Source organism: Micropterus salmoides, unplaced genomic scaffold, assembly GCF_014851395.1.
Source record: "Micropterus salmoides isolate LMB-PRFRI ecotype aquatic unplaced genomic scaffold, ASM1485139v1 Ms_hic_scaffold_16, whole genome shotgun sequence".
In the NCBI taxonomy this organism is placed as follows: domain Eukaryota; kingdom Metazoa; phylum Chordata; class Actinopteri; order Centrarchiformes; family Centrarchidae; genus Micropterus; species Micropterus salmoides.
The window spans coordinates 23065939-23086559 of NW_024040707.1; the positions used below are offsets into that span (position 1 = coordinate 23065939).

At 39.4% G+C, this 20621-nt stretch overlaps 1 protein-coding gene across 1 annotated transcript; it reads left to right on the top strand.

Annotated features, from left to right (window-relative positions):
* The first annotated feature begins 139 nt into the window (after nt 1-139).
* l3mbtl1 (L3MBTL histone methyl-lysine binding protein 1) lies at nt 140-20277 on the top strand. Its single transcript, XM_038723733.1, has 22 exons — nt 140-165; nt 1213-1408; nt 5063-5250; nt 6674-6803; nt 7403-7565; nt 8370-8508; nt 8747-8795; nt 10144-10232; nt 10791-10895; nt 11067-11202; nt 12010-12101; nt 12692-12843; nt 13604-13680; nt 14960-15045; nt 15483-15593; nt 15853-15994; nt 16188-16290; nt 16450-16638; nt 16709-16758; nt 16974-17131; nt 17236-17298; nt 18386-20277. The coding sequence occupies exons 2-22, from the start codon at nt 1243-1245 to the stop codon at nt 18518-18520; spliced, it is 2523 nt and encodes an 840-aa protein (XP_038579661.1). The 5' UTR covers nt 140-165; nt 1213-1242; the 3' UTR covers nt 18521-20277.
* The last annotated feature ends 344 nt before the right edge of the window (nt 20278-20621 follow it).

Below are 20621 nucleotides of genomic sequence, written 5' to 3' on the forward strand. Positions count from 1 at the left end.
ATTGAACGACTTTCAGACTAATCGATCGTCCACTACATTATTTTCGCTGAAAGTGGAGCGATTGCACTCAAGTCTTTTTGCGATGCATTTTAGCCCAAGAGCAGTGAGTACTGGGGTCCCGCGCATGCGCAGTCGGAGATCCGGAGCCGCAGGAGATCAGAGCTGGTAAGCCAAATTTCAGTACCGAATTGATCTGCAACACGAATTTATTTCACATTTTCACACGAACGTCTTTTAACCGCACAGGTTTTAATGGGACTAGTGTTTTTTTCCCTGGATATAATAGAAGCTTTTTACCGCTACGGCTAGTATCACCCACAAAGCTTTTCGTGTTAAAACAATATATAGGCTACTATAATGGCACGCGTTTAATTAACCTAATCGAGTTAAATGCATTTAAATAATAGAAGCAGCCGCGCCGGGGTTAGGTTGCTAAAATATCTCGCATGCTTAACGTTGTTGTGGAGTGAAAATGTTGCTCATTCATTTGAGGTGCTGCCGGAATGGGTGACAAGGTTCATTTTTTAGTAAATGTGATTTTCACGATTTGAGACCCTGCTTTTACACATTTCTTGCCTCAAGGATTTCAGATCCTCCGCCATTTTAACTGAAATATGGATGTGGAGCCTTTTGCCTAAATATTGGTCTATGATTATTGCCTCTTTTTATTGGAGGTAATGGGTGGCTGCTAAAAAGTCACACGGGGTCATGGCTGTTGATGGAGGAAGGCATCGCAGCCATTATTCAGTAAAATGGTACTCTTAAAAGTTATCTTTTTCTTTTTCTTTTTTTTTTTTTTTTAAAGTTTTTGGAAATAGCCTACTCAACAAAAGTCTTCCTTCTGTAGTTTTACATTTGTTAAATCAATATGTCTCAGAGCAATTTTAGGAAAAAATGGAAGCAGAAAATATATATGGAGAGAACAAATATTCTATGCTCATATAATGTTAATATGATGCTTATATTATGTGTTCAGAACTGGCTATAGCACCAAAGTGGGCTTAGGTCCAGCAGCATTTCATGTATTGGCTGTATGTAAAATGTTGTATTTTCCCATCTTATGGATGCATTGTATAAACACCAAACTCAAACCAAAATGGTTTGCTACAACCGCTACCTGTTAAAATTTTTTTTAACAATTTTAGATTGGACCTAGTCCTTTGAACCAGAGAGCTTTGCTTTGTACTGTTCATCATACTCTTTGCTTTCCAGTGCTCCGGACTGAGGGACAGGGATACAATTATGAGTGCCAAAGTGAACATGGAGGCTCCACCTAAAGAACCTGATCGCACCCATTTGGACCCGTCCTCCTCCTCTCCCAGTGAGGCTGTCCTCATCTGTGGTAATGATGGAGTGGCCAAGAAGGCTCGGCCCCAGCCTCACACCACCACAGCTTTCCTCCTGCCAGGTGAGCACAGGTCTGAGCGTGGCAGTGTTTAACAACATGAGTTTAGAGAGACCGTCCTTTAACCTGGGGATGGGAGTAGGCTACAACTGTCTCAACAAGTATATACCCCATCAACAAATATATAGGCTACCCCATCAAAGGCACCGGTCCTGACCTCTGACCTTCTTTTACTGAGGATCAAGAGAGCACAAGTGTTATTGTTTCTGACTGTCCAATAAAGGCAAAAAAATGATCATAAAAACCTTTAAGCGAACAACATTATTTGCAAACACTAACTAATTCGTCTAAAACAGGGTTTTTCAAAGTCTGGAACTATGGGCGTCCCCTCACATCCACTTAATTTAGGTTACTTGCTTAGTTTTGCTAGATTTCTGTATACCTATAGGATCTGGATCATGTTCTTTGATCCCATAGACACTCAACAATTGAGCCAAGATACCTCATATTTCTAGTTTGACATGTCAGACCACAGCAAATACATAAAAAACGTCTGTCCTACGGCATTTATTAGTTTCTGACTCTGGGAAAGTGGAAACTATCACATTAACCAAATCACACACATTTAGGCTATTCTGTGTGATCTCTATTTGTTAGCTAATGTAATTTTTCACTTCCATTAACTAAGCTCCCCTGAAACAATTTGGATCCCCCCTGAGGCCCGCCTCTCATTTTTAAAAACCTGTGGTCCAAAATATCAGTATAAACTCATCTAAACTATTTTCCTTCCTCAAAAGTCACACCTACTATGTTTAAGTTCATTCACTGGGATTATATCTTAAACCAAGGATCCTTAAAGATATGTAAGTCAACTCCTGGAGTTTAAATTTCAGGACAACTAGAAACACAGGTGTGGGTTTATGACAGACCAACTGATTAACAAAGTCAGGATATTTATTGCAGGATCTGATACATTTTTACGCAAATTGCAAATGAGAAATCAATGTCTGATCCTAGTATTTTGTCGCCCTATGCATGCCACACACCTCCGGGAAGCTAGGAGGTTCAGCTAGCATCTCAAACCAACCATTTTTATCCATATCAAATACACATCAAACACCAAGCATCTAAATGAACTTATATCACAACATAAATCTCTCTGTGAACACTGGCTGCAGTTATTGCCTTCTTGATATATCTCATATCATCTTTCACAGCAGTCCGACCACTCTAAAGAGTTATTAGCTGGATAACAATAACAACAAACGCACCAATATACATATACAGTTACAACCGCTACCTGTAAAGCATGGGAGTGCTTTTGGTCATAGGAATGTTGATCAATATTCACTTTTTTTTATCTATATTTCAATGTTTTAGAAGCTTTATATTATTTGGAACGTGGTTGTATGGAGAGAAATAGTGATTTGAAGAAAACTCCCAATAAAAGTGAACATATAAACAGTCAATATGGCCAAAACATGGACATTCACCTGTTATTTGTTTTTTTAAATTGTTTTCATCAAATTTACAGTTACAGTTGTATTCCAGCCAGGTGTATTAGAAGATATTCAGTTGCATTATAATGAGCTGGATGATGGTTTTGATGGTGATATTGCTGTTAAAATATCGATTTTATAGCAGGCGAGGATGAACATTTCATATTTTCCTTTATTGCACCTCAGTTTACTCTTTAATAGAAATATAAATAGGTTAATTGCAGTTGATTTATATTCCTTAGCTTCTGACCTTTTAAACAATTATGCATCTAGGCCTAATGGTTGAGGAGTTATTACTGATTCATTGTGGTTATGTTATTTTAGGCGTTTTTCCTGGAAATACGGGCAAATAGCTGGTAGTTACCAACTTATTAAAGGTTATTTAAGTCACTGCATGACATCAGTAAAATGTCTTGTCACTAGAGCTGTGATGAGCCAGTAATTGATTAGTCGATAAACAGAAAATTAATCTGCAAAAATTATAGTTTCACTTTTGACATCTCTCTGCATATAGTTGTGATTAGCAAATGATTAATTGAAAAAATTATCAGCAGATTAATTAATAGTCCTTTGTTAATCTGTCCACTGTGAGTCCGACAATGTTACAGGAGTGCAATGCTAAATTGGTAGAGTACTCTTTTACATTATTGGGTGCAGTGGTGCTGATGAAACACTGGTCTCCAGTAACACAGGTTGTTTTTTGGGGGCTTTTTGCCTTTATTTTTTTGATAGGACAGTTGAAATGTGGGAGAGAGAGAGGAGATGGCATGCAGCAAAGGGCTCAGCCTTAACATGTTAACATAGTGTAACTCCTTTTTTTGTACAACAAAGTAAATTTGCTTCTCTTTAAGTAAGTGAAGTTTATTTCAGTGGTAAAGTTTATTTGTATAGCACCTTTCACAATAAAATGTAAAACAATACAACATAAGACATACAATACGATGCATGAGAAAATTTAAATTCATATGGAAAACATAGAACAAAAAACATAAAAACCCCTCATCTTACTAAAAGCCGGCTTGAATAGCAGCATCTTTAGTTGCTTTTTAAAAGAATCGTCAGAATTAAGACAACGTAGAAAGGGAGGCAATGCACAGCCAAGGTGCCACTGCTTGAAATGATGAGAGTATGAAGCTGTGTCAACTCAGATATGTAGGGAGGAACTTGACCGTGCAGGGCTCTAAAAGTAAGAACCAAGATTTTAAATTGAATTCTATACTGGACTGGTAACCAGTGAAGTGCTGCTAAAACAGGTGTGATGTTTGCTCTTTTGTTAATGTGAATTAAAAGTTTTGCAGCAGAGTTCTGAACAGCCTGGAGACGGTAAAGCTCCTTCTTGCTCAAACATGTAAAAAGAGAGGAAATAAAAGCATGAATGATCATCTCCAACTCACCCTTTGACGTCAGTGTTCAACAGTTTCTGACTAATTGTTTGGTGTGGTATTCTAAGCATATTGCTGAATCAAAAACAACACCTAAGCTCCTGAGGCTCGGCTGGACAGACGAGCCTAAGTCACCAATATGATGTTTAATCTGGGGATTCTACTTTCAGGGGCAATAATTAGTGTCCCTGTTTTCTTTGAGTTCAGAAGCAGGATGTTGTCCCATAACCACTGTTTGATACTGGTCAAGCAGTTAATTAAAGAAGACAATTTATTGAACTCAGTTTCCTTAAACGAGCAGTACAGTTGAATGTCATCCGCATACAGATGGTAAGATATGTCACTAAATTGACTAATTATCTGTCCAAGAGGAAATGTATACAAAAGGAACAGGATGGGTCCCAAGACAGAACCCTGATGGACTCCACACGACAACCCTGCAGTTTCAGACATGATCTGATTTACATTAAAACTTCTACCAAAAAGGTAGCATGAGAACCATTTTAAAACTGATCCAGACATCCCAACCAGATCATGGAGTCTATTTATCACAATATTATGATCAACAGTATCAAAAGCGGATGAAAGGTCCAAGAGAACCGAAACTGTGTATTCCTTAGAGTCAGCTGACCTCAGAATGTCACTAGAAATATGCAGTTTCTGTGGAATGCTTTTTACGGAAACCAGATTGGAATATGTCAAACAGCTTGTGAGTTTATAGTGCGTTACACAAAGTGAACCAAATGATACAATAAAATAAAACAGGATGTGCTTGTCGAATTGTGCTGTTTTGTCTGTCAGAAAGTTACTAAATTTGAATGCATCTCTCTCCGCAGCTCCTGCTTCCAGCCATCAGAAGATAGAGGTGACGCCCGCTGTTGCCATGGGAGACCCAGGTAAAGGAGGCCGGGCTAATGAGACGGTCACACCCACCCTGACAGCACAGGTGGGCGGAGCTTGTAGCATTGTCCACGTCCTAGAGTGGAAGGAGGGGATGGCCATCCTGCCCAGCAGCAACCTCAAGGTAAACTGGCATATCTGGCTTCAGCATGTGTCGTATACAAAGTATACAATATTTTGCTCTTCCAGGTGTAGCAGCCCAACAAGCTACAGTTCCTTCACAGCACCTTCTTTAGAGAGGATTTCAAGCAATTTTTCACTTGCTTGTTTTTCCCCTACAGTAGCTTTATGGATTGCCGTGGTGGCTCACTTGTCTCATTAATCTTATTCCCACAGCAATTACAGTGACTCACTCACACCAATGAAAACCTCAGTTCACAAGATCAACTGCAGTAAAATAACACTGAACGAGGTGCACATCAGTCACATGTCAGGAAACAGACAAACATTCATGATATCACAGATTCCCCACTGATATACATACTACATCAATTGGTTAGTGCTGATATGATTAGGGGAGCAAGTGATTAGGGGAACAGAAAACAAATCTGTAATAATCGATAAATACAGAAAGTCACTGATCAAGTAACAATACTGAATATTAATATCAAATGGGAAGCTTTGGCAGATTTCTTTCCTGTTTCATATTTTGTTAAATTGAATGTTTTTGTTTTTTTGACTGTTGGTCAGAGAAGATCAACATCATCACTTGTATCAAGGAATGATAAATTGTATTCAATATAATAAACAATTAACTGATTAAATAAACAATCTATAAATAAAACATAATGAAAATTATGATGAGTTGCAACCATTAAGGTGACGTCAAGACTTTGGAGAGATATTCAGTATACGGACATTTTAGGACGTGATTGATGCATTTACAAGAATTTACCCTTGGAGCTAGCAGTAAGTAAGACATTTCGGTAATATTAAGTAAGTACGTACCAACTAGCAAGTGGAAACAATGCAATACCCAAGACATCTTGGATTTAAATGTAGGCATGGACATTTTTTTCTCGTCTGTCTCAAATGGCTGTCATATAACGGTGTGATAATCCATTCCCAGAGAATTCACTGGATGCCCTTATACCATGCATTTACATGCATATTTATGTTGGGTGATTGGATTCTAGTCACACAATATTTAACTCACATTAAAAGCACTCAAGACCTGTTATATAAACTTCCCTTTAAAGTTTTTCTGCTGTACATTTCTGGTACATGAATGGAGTTAAAATGTAACATTTGGATCAGAAACTACTGAAACTCACTCCACTGGGCGACAAAGCCAAACTACTCGATAAACAAAATGTGATGCACGTTTTCTCACATTAAAAAGAGGTTGTACTAACTAGAATAATATCTCACTAAACTCGAGGGACGTGGAAACAACAGGCAACATTGCAGATAAATGAAGTGTAAAACATCCATTGGTGTGTGTGTGTGTGTGTGTGTGTGTGTGTGTGTGTGTGTGTGTGTGTGTGTGTGTGTGTGTGTGTGTGTGTGTGTGTGTGTGTGTGTGTGTGTGTGTGTGTGTGTGTTAGTTCTGTGTGAGTGACGTAGGGACACTGAGCACACTGATCACCCCAGGGACCACAACCAGCACCGCTGAACCAGCAGCTGGGACTTCTGGGAGATCAGCTGACTCAGAAAGTGCTTCAGCCGACAAGCCAGGTAGAGTCATGGTTACGTAAGTCAGGGACTGAACAGAAAATGCCGTTGTTTTTTTTACTTTGCACTGAAAACAGGTCAGAACCAGTAGCTGCCAATTTTAATGCTTGCCACAAAATTAAATACCTTGAAATAATATTTTGCTTTGGTTTTAGGTCTCCTGTGTTGTAGCACGTAGTTGAGCAATAGAGTTTTTGTATGACAGGAGGAATAACAAATCTTTGTATGTCCTGATGTTGCAGGTGTCATGTTAGTTAAGGACTGTTACTTTCTGTGTACGGTTGCCCCTGTTACTTGAAATATTTCACAGCATGCCCTTTTGAATGATGCATGTATGGAGCAGAAATAAGGAATAATTCATTCAGCAGAACTCTTCTTGAGAGGGTGCAGCTGCATGTTAATGCTAAAAATATCTGGCAGGCATCACTCAGATGTTTACAAAAATCTAAACCCAGCTGAAGAATTGATAAAAGTAATAAATGTGGAAATAGTCTAAAAATATATACCAGAAATACAGTTGTAGTGCAGTAACATCATCCACATGAATTCAGTTTTTAACTTCTGTAGCCTTTTATTAACTTTGCCTCTTCCTTGTATATCAGATGTGTCGGCTCCTGTCGGCTCTGTGAGAGGTGCAGCTGAGGAACCAGAGAGGTTTGTGCCAGTCAAACCTGAAGTCCAGGTTGGACCGGGACAACAGAACCATGATCCCAGAGCTCAGAGGACCTACGCAGAGGAGCTACGCAGAGAGCCCATCGCTGACAGGTATGTTGGTAAAAGCTGCTTCTCCTTTATGCATGACTAAGTACATGTATATGCTAGCACAATCATTCATGCACACACTCTTTTCCTCTTTTTGTAATTCCCAATGTATCACTCATGTATTAATACTCACTCTAATTTCCTGGCACATACAGTTTTAACTAGGCTGTTTTGGTAGATTCCCCCATTAAATGTGCCATTTCAAAGTGTAGCCAGTAGTTGCTTCTAGTGGCAGATGAATGAGTGTATTCCAGTGTGTTCTTTGTGCATTAAAAACAGAAATATAAGTAACATTTAATGAAGCAACATGCACCCTATTGTGTGTTGATGACTGTCTGGACAAACTGCACTGTATATGTCATTACTCTATTGAGATTTTACCGTGGTAACAGGAGCAACTGTGTCTCAAAGTCTGTTGCAAAAGGTTTTGAAATGTTAAGAGGAAATATAATTTAATGAAAAAAAACTGTGCAAAATGTTTTTACATAGAGTGAACTCTCAGTGCAATGAATGTTAGGGCTGCATTCGCATACATGCTAACATTTCACTAACTACCTGGCTAGCAAACTATAAGTACATGCATGTGCTCACATTCTGTCACAGCACTTGGGGTCGTCTCAAGGCATTCTGGGAAAACCAAGAAGTCACTAACTGAAGTACACAAGCTGAGACAAAAAAAGTACAACAAAATCAAACCTGCAGTGTACAAGGTGGAAATAAATGAAAACAGAAAATAAGGAAACAGTCTACAGTCTGGTGAAATGTGTAGACGCAAGGGACACTGTATCTGTCCTCTCTGCACCACAGGAGGAGTGTCGGGGTAGAGAAGGTGCCAGCAGGCGGGAGGGTTTCCTCCCTTAACCCGGATCACCTGAAACCCATGAGGAAGAGGAAGAGGAAGGAATACCTGAGTCCCTCTGAGGAAGATTCTGACATCGAAGGCACGGTGGGACAGCAGTGTCATGCAGCATTGTTATTTTCATTTAACATCCAGAGATTACCAGATGTTCTCATATCAGATGAGTTTAGTCAGATGTGCATGACTGAAAGTATTTAATGAGTTGAACATGGTTGATTAAAAACGACCAAGATCAAATATTCCTTGCAAATATTACAAAATGTGTGTTGGCTTATTGTCTTTCTACTCTTTACTCTTGTGTCATTTTGATTCAAATTTTTTTTAGGATGAGAAAATGGATGATTCTAAAGCAGACGGCAGACACATCAGAGGAGGTAATCATTTTTTACATCTGTCTTTTTGTTGGTCTCTCCCTTACTTACAGAGGGGGGCGCCTTACAATGGACATCATAACATCCTGCATGTCTTTGCGGTCAGTGGTTCAAATATCGAAGACAGAATGCTTATATAATTGGCATCAGGCTTGACGTCAAATTTACATTTAAATAACACATCAGGAACCGTGTAGGCATATTACAACAAAAGACAGACAGATACAGAAATAAAACCACCATCCTTTTGACTTGTAGGAAGAGAATTGTTGAATCAACCTTCCCATCAGTTCTGGACTATGGGGATGTAATTTACAGACACGCTGCAGCCTCCACACTTGGGCCCTTAGATTCTGTTTACCACTTAGCCCTGAGGGTTATAACCGGTGATACACTACTCACCACTGTATCCTCTATTAAAAGGTTGGTTGGTCTTCTCTCAATGAGACATGCAGTAATCATTAGTGTCTGTAAAGCTCTGGTTGGAAAATTACCATCATACATCACTGTTGCACTGGAACCCCGGTTCACTTTTAGCGCAAGAGCGACTGGCTGGTTCTTCGTGTATCCTGTGCCAGGACTGGTCTTGGAAGATCTGCTTTTAGAATTAGTTCAGCAGACTCATGGGATCTCTTAACAATGTGACCTAAAACATAATGCTCTTATACCTCTTGGACATTTAATAACCATCCATTACCTGCCTGCAACTGTTTAAACTGATCTTCTTTTGGTGATTTTGAATGTTTGTATTTTCCATGGTGTAATCTCAGCATCATTGTAAATGAAAGTTGAATTGAATATAATGCAATTTCTTGTAATAACACCACAAGTCATAACAATTTAACAATTAAAACAAATTGAATCTCCATCTCTCTGACACTATCAAAAAATGATGGGTTGTATTTATCATAGGGCTGCTTCATTGAATTGTGTTCTGGTGATGCTTTATTTCATCCAGTCCCTGTACGTCCTTAACACCTTTTATCTCGTCCTTCCATGACATTTCTTTCTTTTCTGCAATTCTTTCCCCTGTAGACAGGACATGTTGAAGAATAGAAGTACTAATTAGGTGTTGTAGTGGTATCAGAAATTGAACTTCAGGTAATATTTTACTTTTAGATGAACATCTCCCTTCTAAACTTGTGCGTAAAATGACAGAATCAGGAATCATTAAACACTTGCTGCTCAGGGAATCTGTGTCCCTCCTCCTGACTTTTTTTCCGTCTTCTGTTCATTAAATTTCTTTCTTCCCCGTTTCCTTATGTTGGAGCTTGTGCTCTAGTAGTGTGTTGCTGTAACACACATTGCAGAGATGAATCAACTAAATGCTTAATTTGTATTTTTGGTGAAGCGGGAGACAGTAAGACAGAGCAGTGGACGTGGGCTCAGTATCTGGAGGAAAGCAAAGCTGTTGCTGTGCCCAACAAGCTTTTTCAAGAGGTATGTTGAGTTTAATATTCATACTGGTAGTTTCAGCCTGAGCTTGTGCCATGCACTCAAAGCATCACCCAGTATACCCATGATTTTTAATCACTTATTTTTCAGCTCTGCAGCTCTACGTATTGCACAGGGGCAAATCTATCGTCCTGAGGGGAAAAATATAGTGCCGCATTGTCAAGGGAGGAAATGAGAAATGTAAATTTACGAGTGAGAAAGTGATGTATGCAGCCTAAGGTGTACAATATTATTATTTTTTCTCTGTTACAGAGATGTTGAGGGTGTTCTTAGTGTGGTTTCATTTAAAAGTTAGTAATTTCTCTAACAATTTTAACTGTTTTGCATCACTTTATCTTGATGAGATCTTCTGTCCTTCTGAGGAAAAAACACAAGTAGTATGAGAATGATGAAAACGCTGTAATCTCAACTAGTCTAGTCTACAATTTGATGTGTTCTGATATTTTCTTTGTCCTGATCAAATTTCCCCACAAGGATCATTCATTTTCACTTTATTTTAATCTCTGTGTTCTGTACTCAAATATTATTATCCCATGTGTCCAGTCCCAGAGAGTGCCAACAGTGAAGAACGGCTTTAAACAGGGCATGAAGCTGGAAGGCATTGACCCGCAACATCCGTCCATGTACTTTGTCCTCACTGTGGCTGAGGTGAGCCAGACGTCCATTAAAGCAGTTAATGGATCTTAATGGCCAGCCTGATTATTTTGGATTAAAACTCACCATTCACTCACAGAATGCTTTGCATGCTGGAGGAGTTCATCCTGGTGTCGCCTTCTCCAGCGTGCTTTTGTTTCTCTAATGCATCATGTCATCATCCAGGTCTGTGGTTACCGGCTGCGGCTCCATTTTGACGGCTACTCTGACTGCCACGACTTCTGGGTGAATGCCAACTCCCCCGACATCCACCCTGCAGGCTGGTGTGAGAGCACAGGACACAAACTGCACACCCCCAAAGGTCAGAGGTGAAAACACTCTGGACACTGTGAAAGACCAAATGGCAACTAGAATCTACAGTAAATAGCATGACAAAAAAAACCCTGTGCTTCACTTATGCTTACTTTTCACGGGATAATTCTTAAGTAATAGTTCAATGTTTTGGGAAATACACTCATGAGAAGGTTGATACCACTCTTAATGCCTGTGCAGTAAATTAAGATAAAGTTAGCTCAGCTTTGCATGAAGAATAGAAACAGCTAGCCCGGCTCTGTCCAAAGGTAACAGACCCACCTACCAGCGCCTCTAAAACTCACTAATAAACATGTTATATCACATTTCTTTTATCTGTACAAAAACCAAAGAGGAGAAATGATACATTGTGATTTTATGGGGGGTCATGTATAGGACTATTTTATGGGGGGTCATGTATAGGACTATTTCTTGGCCAGAGGTAGTAACATGGTGTAGTTTCCACTGCTTGCTCGACAACATCATGGTGTCGGCGAGGCTCCAGGAAGTCAGTAGCCCGATTTGTGTACATATTAAACAAATGAGATATAAACTGTTAATTAGTGATTTTTAGAGGTGCTGGTAGGTGGATATTGTTTCCATTTAAAGCCAGGATATCTGTTTCCATCGGTTTTCATTGTTTATGCGAAGCTAAGTTAAACATCTCCTGGCTATAGCTTCATATTTAACATAGAGATACTAGAGTAGTAGCAATCCTTTTGTCTAACTCTCTGCAAGAAAGAAAATAAGTGCGCTTCCCAAAAATGTCAATATTAATTCTTTCAATCTTCTCTCTGTATTTATGTCATTCCTGCAGGCTGTAAAGAGGAGGAGTTTACCTGGACCAACTACCTGAGAATGACTAAAGCACAAGTGGCTTCCAAAGAACTCTTTGCCAGTCCTGGGAGGGTAACTGCCACTATATAATATACGGTAGTTGTATTATCTACAAGCATGAATGGATGAGGTGAATGATTTTGGGAAAACTCCAGATCCAATGAGAAGCTGTTTTAATAAAAAGTTCTGCACCTTCTATCTCTCTCAGAAAATATTGACTTTACTTTAAGTAGATAGTGATAGTTGAAGACCAAAAGTGCCAAAAAACAATATTGTGACTTTAAGTATTTATAGCTTCCACCTGCATTGCTTTGTAAAAGGAGGCCTGATGTCCTGTCTGATATTTGTATTCATATTAATATTTAATGCGAGGACATCATAAAGCTTTATTCGTGTTTGGGTTGATGTTTGCTTCCTTCTGCACACTAATGTTTACTGCTTGCAACTTTCAAGCTTCAATTTATCAAACTTTAGCAGTCTGTCACTTTTTTTAATTAACGGCGAATCCATAAACAAATCTAGAAACAGCACAATTAATTTCCCAACAGCTCAGTTTCTGTTTAACTTTCACCTAATTTATCAGCTAGTCCACAGCCCTGTCTGTCTCTACTTCCTAATGTGAACTTGCCATGTAATCTCTAATATTTCTACTTCCTGTGTAGATCGATGTGAAGTGCGATTTCGAGATAGGAATGAAGCTGGAGGCTGTTGACCGTATGAACCCCTCCCTCATCTGTGTAGCAACCGTCACTGACGTGGTGGACAACCGTTTCCTGGTTCATTTTGACAACTGGGATGACACATACGACTACTGGTGAGCCTCAAAAACATTGGGAATGTTTGAGCTTTGGGAAATGACTCAAGAAAGCATCTTGAATAAATATGATACTGAGCAGCTGTGGAGAAACTGAGGCTTGTGATATTCTAAGAAATTGTTTACGCAGCGTAGATTGAGAATTATCAGAAGAGCGTCATGGAGCTCTTTTAATATTTTCTCTGGTTTGGACTCAACCAACTCCTAAGGAAAATATTGGACTCTTTCGCTGTTAAATGCTCCACTTTCTTCACTAGCTAGTTGCTAAATGTGTCAGGATTTTTAGCAATTTGTTGAAAAGAGCTTCTCTGCTTCAGCTGGAAACAAAGTTAATAATGGTGCTGAGACAGTAAAGGTGTCATAAACCCAAAATAAAGAGCTAAAAGAGTCTATTAACGCACTAGAGCTGTACAGTTGAGTCATAAGTGGGTTTGTCATCATGAGTGAGGCCTTTTACATTACATGTAGTTAGTATAAAGCTTTAAATAAGCATCAGCAAAACCCACAGTAAAGCTGGTCCAGCATCAAGGTCAGCAGCTCTAAAACCTGACAGTTATTGAACGCTATGGTCCAAGTAGATCTGAATAATTAATAGACTAATAACTTATTTCAATCACAGAATCTTTCTTATAATGAATCTACCAAACTGCAGCATTGCTTGTTTATTATCACTCATATCATTTCTGCCTCTGCCAATTTTGACAGAAATTTCTATTGTAACTCAACGTTGGACGTTGTTGTTGTTTGTCAAAATATGTAGGTGTGATTCCAGCAGTCCATACATTCATCCTATTGGTTGGTGCCAGGAGAGGAACCTGCCCCTAACACCACCCCAAGGTGACCAGTGTGTTCCCTGTTAATCATTAATTTAATTTATTTAACATGTTCATTGTCACAAATTATTAACAACAACTATCTAGTCTATACCAGCTATCCTTCTTGTCCCTCTGTTCCTTTGGGAACTAGGATTAAGGACAACATCCAGTCAGGACTCTACATTAACCGTTTCCCAAAGAGCACATGTCCTAATGAAACAATTTTGGACACAGAGAGAAATTTTTAAGTAAAACAGAGTTTATTAAGATACAATGTGTTATATACATATTTATACTACGTGTGTGCTCCTTCTCCTTGTGTGCAATTATGATAAAAAAAAACAGTGGAGGACTATGGAAGTGAAGACACTGGTATCTGGACACTCGGCATGGACCTTAAAATATTGACAAAGCTTTTTACAACATTAAAACAGCTTTTAAAACACTAAGAGAAAACACTCATCACAGTAAACTCATTGCATTGTGGGTTGTGGCATGTGGGACTTGTAGTTTTGGAAGCGGGGACCGATACATGATACACCAACACAACCCACGCCACACTTAAACAAGATTACTGAACAATATTTATAACAATAACTTGTAACAGGTGTAAAAAAGAACAAGGGGAGCGTGTTGCTCTCAGGAGGAGGAGCGGCTAGACGGAGCACATATTGGCACCCAGGCTTCCTGGTTCTGGCTAAATCTACATCTGTCCACTGCAGACACACTATACTATAAATAAGTGTATTAGTATAAGTATAATGTTAATTTAATAATATACATTTAGTATAATTCTATAATAGTATATTAATTACACAATGTTACTGTATTGATTATATCGCAGAACAATGTGTTAAACGTTTTAAACATTTGTTTGCTGTAGAATGTCGAATTGTTTTTAATCTCCCGCCTCATCCGGGTTATGATTGGTTGGTTCACGGAAAGTGAACCTGGTCTTTATGAAAAGTTGAGCATATTTCAACAAAAGGCACCCGGTATAGCTAAATGTCGAGCTAGCCAAAACCAGACCTTCCTTGTCTTATTCTATCCTATTTTCTTTTCAGCTGCCGACGATGCACGTATCTATTTTTAGGGGCATATGCGACTGAAATGGTTGCACTGTAGAACCCTGACGGTACACACACACACATTTTTTTTATAATCACAAAGATGAGCTCAAATTACACAAATAATAAAAATATCAAGAACTTATAAGCAAAAATGTGCAAGGTGGCATGTAGGGGTCAAATGTTTATATTTGTATTATCTGACTGATGTGAATTTATTGTTTGCTATACCAGATTACCCGGACCAGGGCCGATTCTCCTGGTCTCGCTACCTGGAGGAGACAGGTTCCAAGGCAGTGGCCGCTGACGCCTTTAAAGTGGTGAGAACAAATAATAAATGTACAATTTTTATTCACAGTATGATAAGAAATTATTACATTTGGGCCTACAGTTTATCTGTAGTGTGGTTCTGTGAGAACAGAGAGAGAGAAAACAGCAACAATGGTGTAGGCAAAGAGAGACAGAAAATGTCAGAGTAATTAAAAATAATGAGATGATTATATTGATTATGATTATAATCCATATCAGATTTCTAAGAGTGCTGCAGTGAATACATTAGGCACAGTTTAGGTGGGACTTTTAAATAACAGATGTTAATGTTCCATCTCTCTCTCCTCATTTCCAGTCATCTCTATACTGTAAAATCTCCTATAAAAGGCCCGAAAAAGTAGTAGTATAAAAACATAGTAATTAAAGCCAACGCTATATGGAAAGCATACTTGACATGTTTTCCAATCAACCTCTGCTTTGTCTACAGCGTGCAGCCCACAGTTTCCAGCCTCAGATGAAACTGGAGGCCGTGGACAAGAGAAGCCCTGGTCTGATCAGAGTGGCTACAGTCGAGGAGGTCGACACTCATCGCATTAAGGTAATACTCGGGTGTGCATGTTTGCTTATGTGTGTGTTGTCAGCTCCCTCAAGTCCATTACAGGTTTATCCAAGTGTACTTGTCTGTTAATGTGCATGCTGGAATTACAGCTAACATGTACTGATACTGTAATGTACATCTTTGTAACTAACCCTGGACCCATTACACAAGTTTACAAGTTGAGCTGTGTGTAGTTTGAGTGTATGTGCATATACAGTATTTTGTATGTGTTAAAGCTGCATCTCTATTCCTCTTTCAGGTCCATTATGATGGCTGGAGTCACGTGTATGATGAGTGGATGGACTCAGATCATCCCGACATCCACCCAGCAGGCTGGTGTGAGGCAACCGGTCACCCGCTCAAAGTTCCCCCACGGGACGCCAAAACACATCAGCCGCATGGTAGCAGCCACTTCACTCTGTACTTAAACTGGAAGTCGATTTTCTTCAAAATTCAAATGAAACAGCCTCTCTGCATTTACACCACTTGTTGGCAACAGCATAATCTCCCATATACTACAGCATTGCAAGAGGGTTTGTGAACATCACGTGTATACATGTGTGGGTTCATCTATCTGTCTTTGAATGTATGTAGGTGTGAGGGAGCCTCCTGCTACAGGTCAGTCCACCTACCCCTCCTCTGTTCCCTGTAAACCCATCGGCCACCCCAGAACCAACAAGTACAGCTTCCACAACAGGTCAGCACTGAACTCATCTCTGTCATTAGGTCATTTAATGGAGGCTTTATTCACCAGGGCCAACCATTCAAAATACACATCAATACCTGACATCAGTGTTGATGTGACTTGATCTTACATCTTCTTAAAATGCACTGGCGGGCTCTATCTTTGAAACAGGAAGTGTCCAACTCCTGGTTGCGATGGTTCAGGCCATGTGACCGGTCGTTTCACTGCCCATCACTGCATATCTGGCTGCCCATTGGCTGAGCGTAACCAGGGCAGGCTGAAGGCCGATCTGTCGGACTCAGAGTGCAAGAGGAACCTCTTTTTTGGCCAGAGGACCAAGAAGACCCATTACCGTGGCAGGTAAAGTGTGCGTGTGCGTGCGCATGCATGTTTTGTTTTCTCTAAAATTTGTGTTTTCTTCTGTTTTCAGGATTGGCCGTCCTCCCAAATACAGGAAGAACCAGCAGAGAGACTATCAGAGTGAGTTTTCTAAAAGCACTATACATATCCTACTTTGATGAAATGGTTTTGTAGCCCTGTCCTGCTTTAAGAAGCTTATTATGGATTTAAGTGGTAAGCTTGATGTCACCTGCAGGTGTGAATGTTGTCACAGACTGATGTCTATCCAGAGATTAACACACCTCTTTTCAGAAATCAACAGTTGAATCCAAGCATGTTTTTTTGTTTGTCCTCAGACATGTCCTCAGAGGGTGTGTATCCCTCCCTGTTCATGTCAGCTCTGAGCAGTCAGTCAGACAGGACTCTGTCTCTGTGCTGGGAGCAGCACTGTAAGCTGCTGCCCGGCGTTCAGGGCATTCACGCCAGCCAGGTGGCAGCATGGAGCGTTGAGGAGGTTAGCAAACCATATCACTAAACCTACTTTATTTTTTTTTCTCTGGCATTTCTGATTTCTCTGTCTGTTATGATTATTTGAAATTGGATGTGTTCGTGCTGCAGGTCTTCAGGTTTGTCCAGAATCTTATTGGCTGTGAAGAACAGGCTCGTCTCTTCAAAGAAGAGGTGAGACCAAGTGTATGTGAATAAAATATGAGGTTAATTCCCACATTTCACTTTTTCTAATGTAGACAGTCCTTTGCAGTTTTTACTGGCATGTAACATTGAAGATGTGAGAACAGTGAAATCTACTTTCTGTTAAGTGTCTTGTAGTGTGGAGTATTTTCTTGTCACAGTTTGCTGTTGTTTTAGCTCTTTGTGATGCCGCTCAACTATGTTTGGTATGTCATCATGATTTTTGACACTTGTACTGTTGCATTATCCCGTAATTAAGCCATGTTTTCAACTGTTAGATACACAGTCGGTGGTGGTTAGTAATTAAGTACATTTACTCAAGTACTGTACCTAATAAAATGGCTTACTTACTTGAGTATTCCCAGTTTGTGCTGATGTATACTTACTCTACTACACTACTGCACCACATTTTAGACTGAAAGATTGTACTTTTTAGTTCACTACTTGTAATTGACAGATATAGTTACAAGTTACTTTTCAGATAAAGTACAAAGCATTGTTAAAGATTATACTAGTTGCTCAGAGAGGCTCACAAAAAAGCAATGTCTGAATGGGGCCCCATGTCACATTTCAGTTGTCCTGTTAGCAGCGGTTCCACTAAAGAGAGATTTCCCCTATAAAATTCTCACAAAGTTTCATTTAAATCACAGTTTGAGGCCCACATAAGTCTAATTGCTCAGTTTTTCACAAAAAACAAAGAAGAAGAAAATTCCCTAAAAAGAGAATACACTTTGTTTTACTTCTTTTTTCTCCCCTGAAGTATCTCGTACTGGATATGAAGTAGTTAAAACTAGCTCCACTTCGACTACAACAGTAAAACAATTCTTATGTATTGATGCAACAGTATTAACATCTATTTATAATATTTAATAATGTCATACATGATAATATACTGTATGTCATTCACAGGGGTCAATATGTCTGCAGAATGATAATACCTGTGTACTTTTACTTAAGTAGGATTTTAATGCAGGAATTTCTGTTATTTTGTTCACGCACCATGACAAAACAAACCTTTTCTTGATCTGTGACCTCCACGTCCAGTTATATCAACACTGTTGTGTCTGTGTCTGCCCAGATGATTGACGGGGAGGCCTTCTTGCTGCTGACACAGACCGACATTGTGAAGATCATGAGCATCAAGCTAGGCCCTGCTCTGAAGATCTCCAACGCCATTCTCATGTTCAAGAGCACAGACGAGGGACTCAAATGATCCCGCCCTCACTCACCGGCGGCGTTGGGCCACCAATCATCATGTGCCAAAATCATTCTGTTGCAGGGAAAAAGACCCTGACCCCTTTTTCATGTGTTTGGTGTCCTGTACCCATCAGAGAGAGGGAGGGGGGAGGGGGGTGGTGAGGTCCGATCAGGGTTAAGGAAAAAAAAAAAAAGGAGATGTTGGAAGGAGGAATATCATAAAGATGATGGACAAATTGTTCTGGAGGGTGGATAGAAGGAGGCTGATGATGGTGAAACGCCCGAACACCACTGGCAGTGTTTTGCATCCGTTACAAATCTGCCAGTCTATGGTATGTTTGTCTAAAACTTTGTTTATATCCAACCACCTGTTTTAATTTGTGCATTTGTGCAAAAAGGTTTCTATACTCCGTTGAGATGTTAAAGGTTCTGTATCAGTACAACAAAGGTGCGCTAAAGACTGATGGAAACAGATTTCTTTGAATAGACATCCGTTACGTTACCTGCTTCTGGTTCTTCTGTAGACGAGTCATCAGTATCTGCTGCCGCTCAAAGCCATACAGGAGATAATAGTACTGTTTGTACCTTTACTTCCTGAAGTAGAATCCTTCCTATTGATGCAAGCGTTAAGCAGAGGTCAATTGCAAATGTACCCGCAGCCTTTCAGAGGTGAATTCACAAGAGATAAAAGCATTTTAATGAATACCATACCCAGATTTGAACAAAACACCAGTTTCAAAGCCCATGACATGGAAGTTGAAATCTACAAAAGGGGGGAAAACTGAAATACTGGATATACTAATAGAAAGTGAGAAAAATATGAGGGTCAACTAAAGTGAAATCGATGGGGAGGATTGTGGGCCGGGGGTGATATGTGGCCAAAAAGCAAGTAAGAGGAGTAAAATGCAGTAGATGAGGCTGATCAGTGAGGCTCCTTCAAGCTTCACATTTTGTGCAATAAAAAAGTTTAGACAAAAGTACTGTATTCAGTAACAGTTAATATGTTAATATTATGTTATCAGACTAATTCTTAACTGTAACGGAATAAAATTAAATAAATAAGCTACTTTGTTCACACTGTTGAAAAAAGCTTAGGCTTGTGGCAGATGAGCAACTTAAAACGAAGAGAAAGCCTTACCTCAGTCTGCTGGTTGTTCTGAAGTATTTGTCATTTGTGTTTACTCGAAATTGTCCACATTGTACTTTCTCATTGCACTGTTAATGTGAAAACTCAATTGATTTAGGAGCTGTAATTTAAAACGTTACCCTCCTATATAGAATCAGAGTCACAGAACAAATACAACAGTTTTTATATCTATATGCAAAAGATCTTAATTTATTATTTTTGCAATTCTTAGTAGATGAAAAGGACACTTTGCATTGGCGTCTTAGCACAACTGTGAAACCCGAATAGATTAAACACAATGGTGTTTTTGCACTTGGTCACTAGAGAGTGCAAAAATCAATTTTTTAGCACTAAAAAACATTGGAGCTAGTCATTGGAGCTCTCTGCAGTTTAAATGCAATGGAAACTCCAGACTGTGTTCTTTAAAATGTTTACATTTTATGTCAGGATTAGTTAAATACTGTATGGATTTGATTTGTGAGACGGAAGTTATTTTACTGGACTGTTTTAAGGGCTCTTGGAATCTTACTTACTGTGTCTCTCTGGTGGGATTTGTGTGTGCGTGTGTGTCAAGATAATCTTGGGTCACAAATGTCATCCAATCCATATGAATTAATAAACGTCCAAAGCTGTCTTGTCTGATTAAAGCCACCGCCTCTTGTCTTATTTGAGGGATCACACACTGCATTTCCTGTGCCCATGCAGGTGTGTTGTGTGTGTGTTGTACTATTGACTGTAAACTTACTTTGCTTATATCAAATACCCCTGTTGACCATATTGCCGTTTAAAGTTGGCTGTGGTGGTGATAACTTTCACGCCCCTTCTGCGTTCACTGCTTATCATCTTGTTCCACTGCAGAGGCCAGAAAAACAAGCGTTGCTGATAACCCGCTGCTGCAGCCTGACAGCAAAATGAAAGTGCTCAATTGACGTTGGTGGTAAATGTTTAATACAAGAAGGAACAGCAGGTGTGCAGGTCTTATTTTTATCAT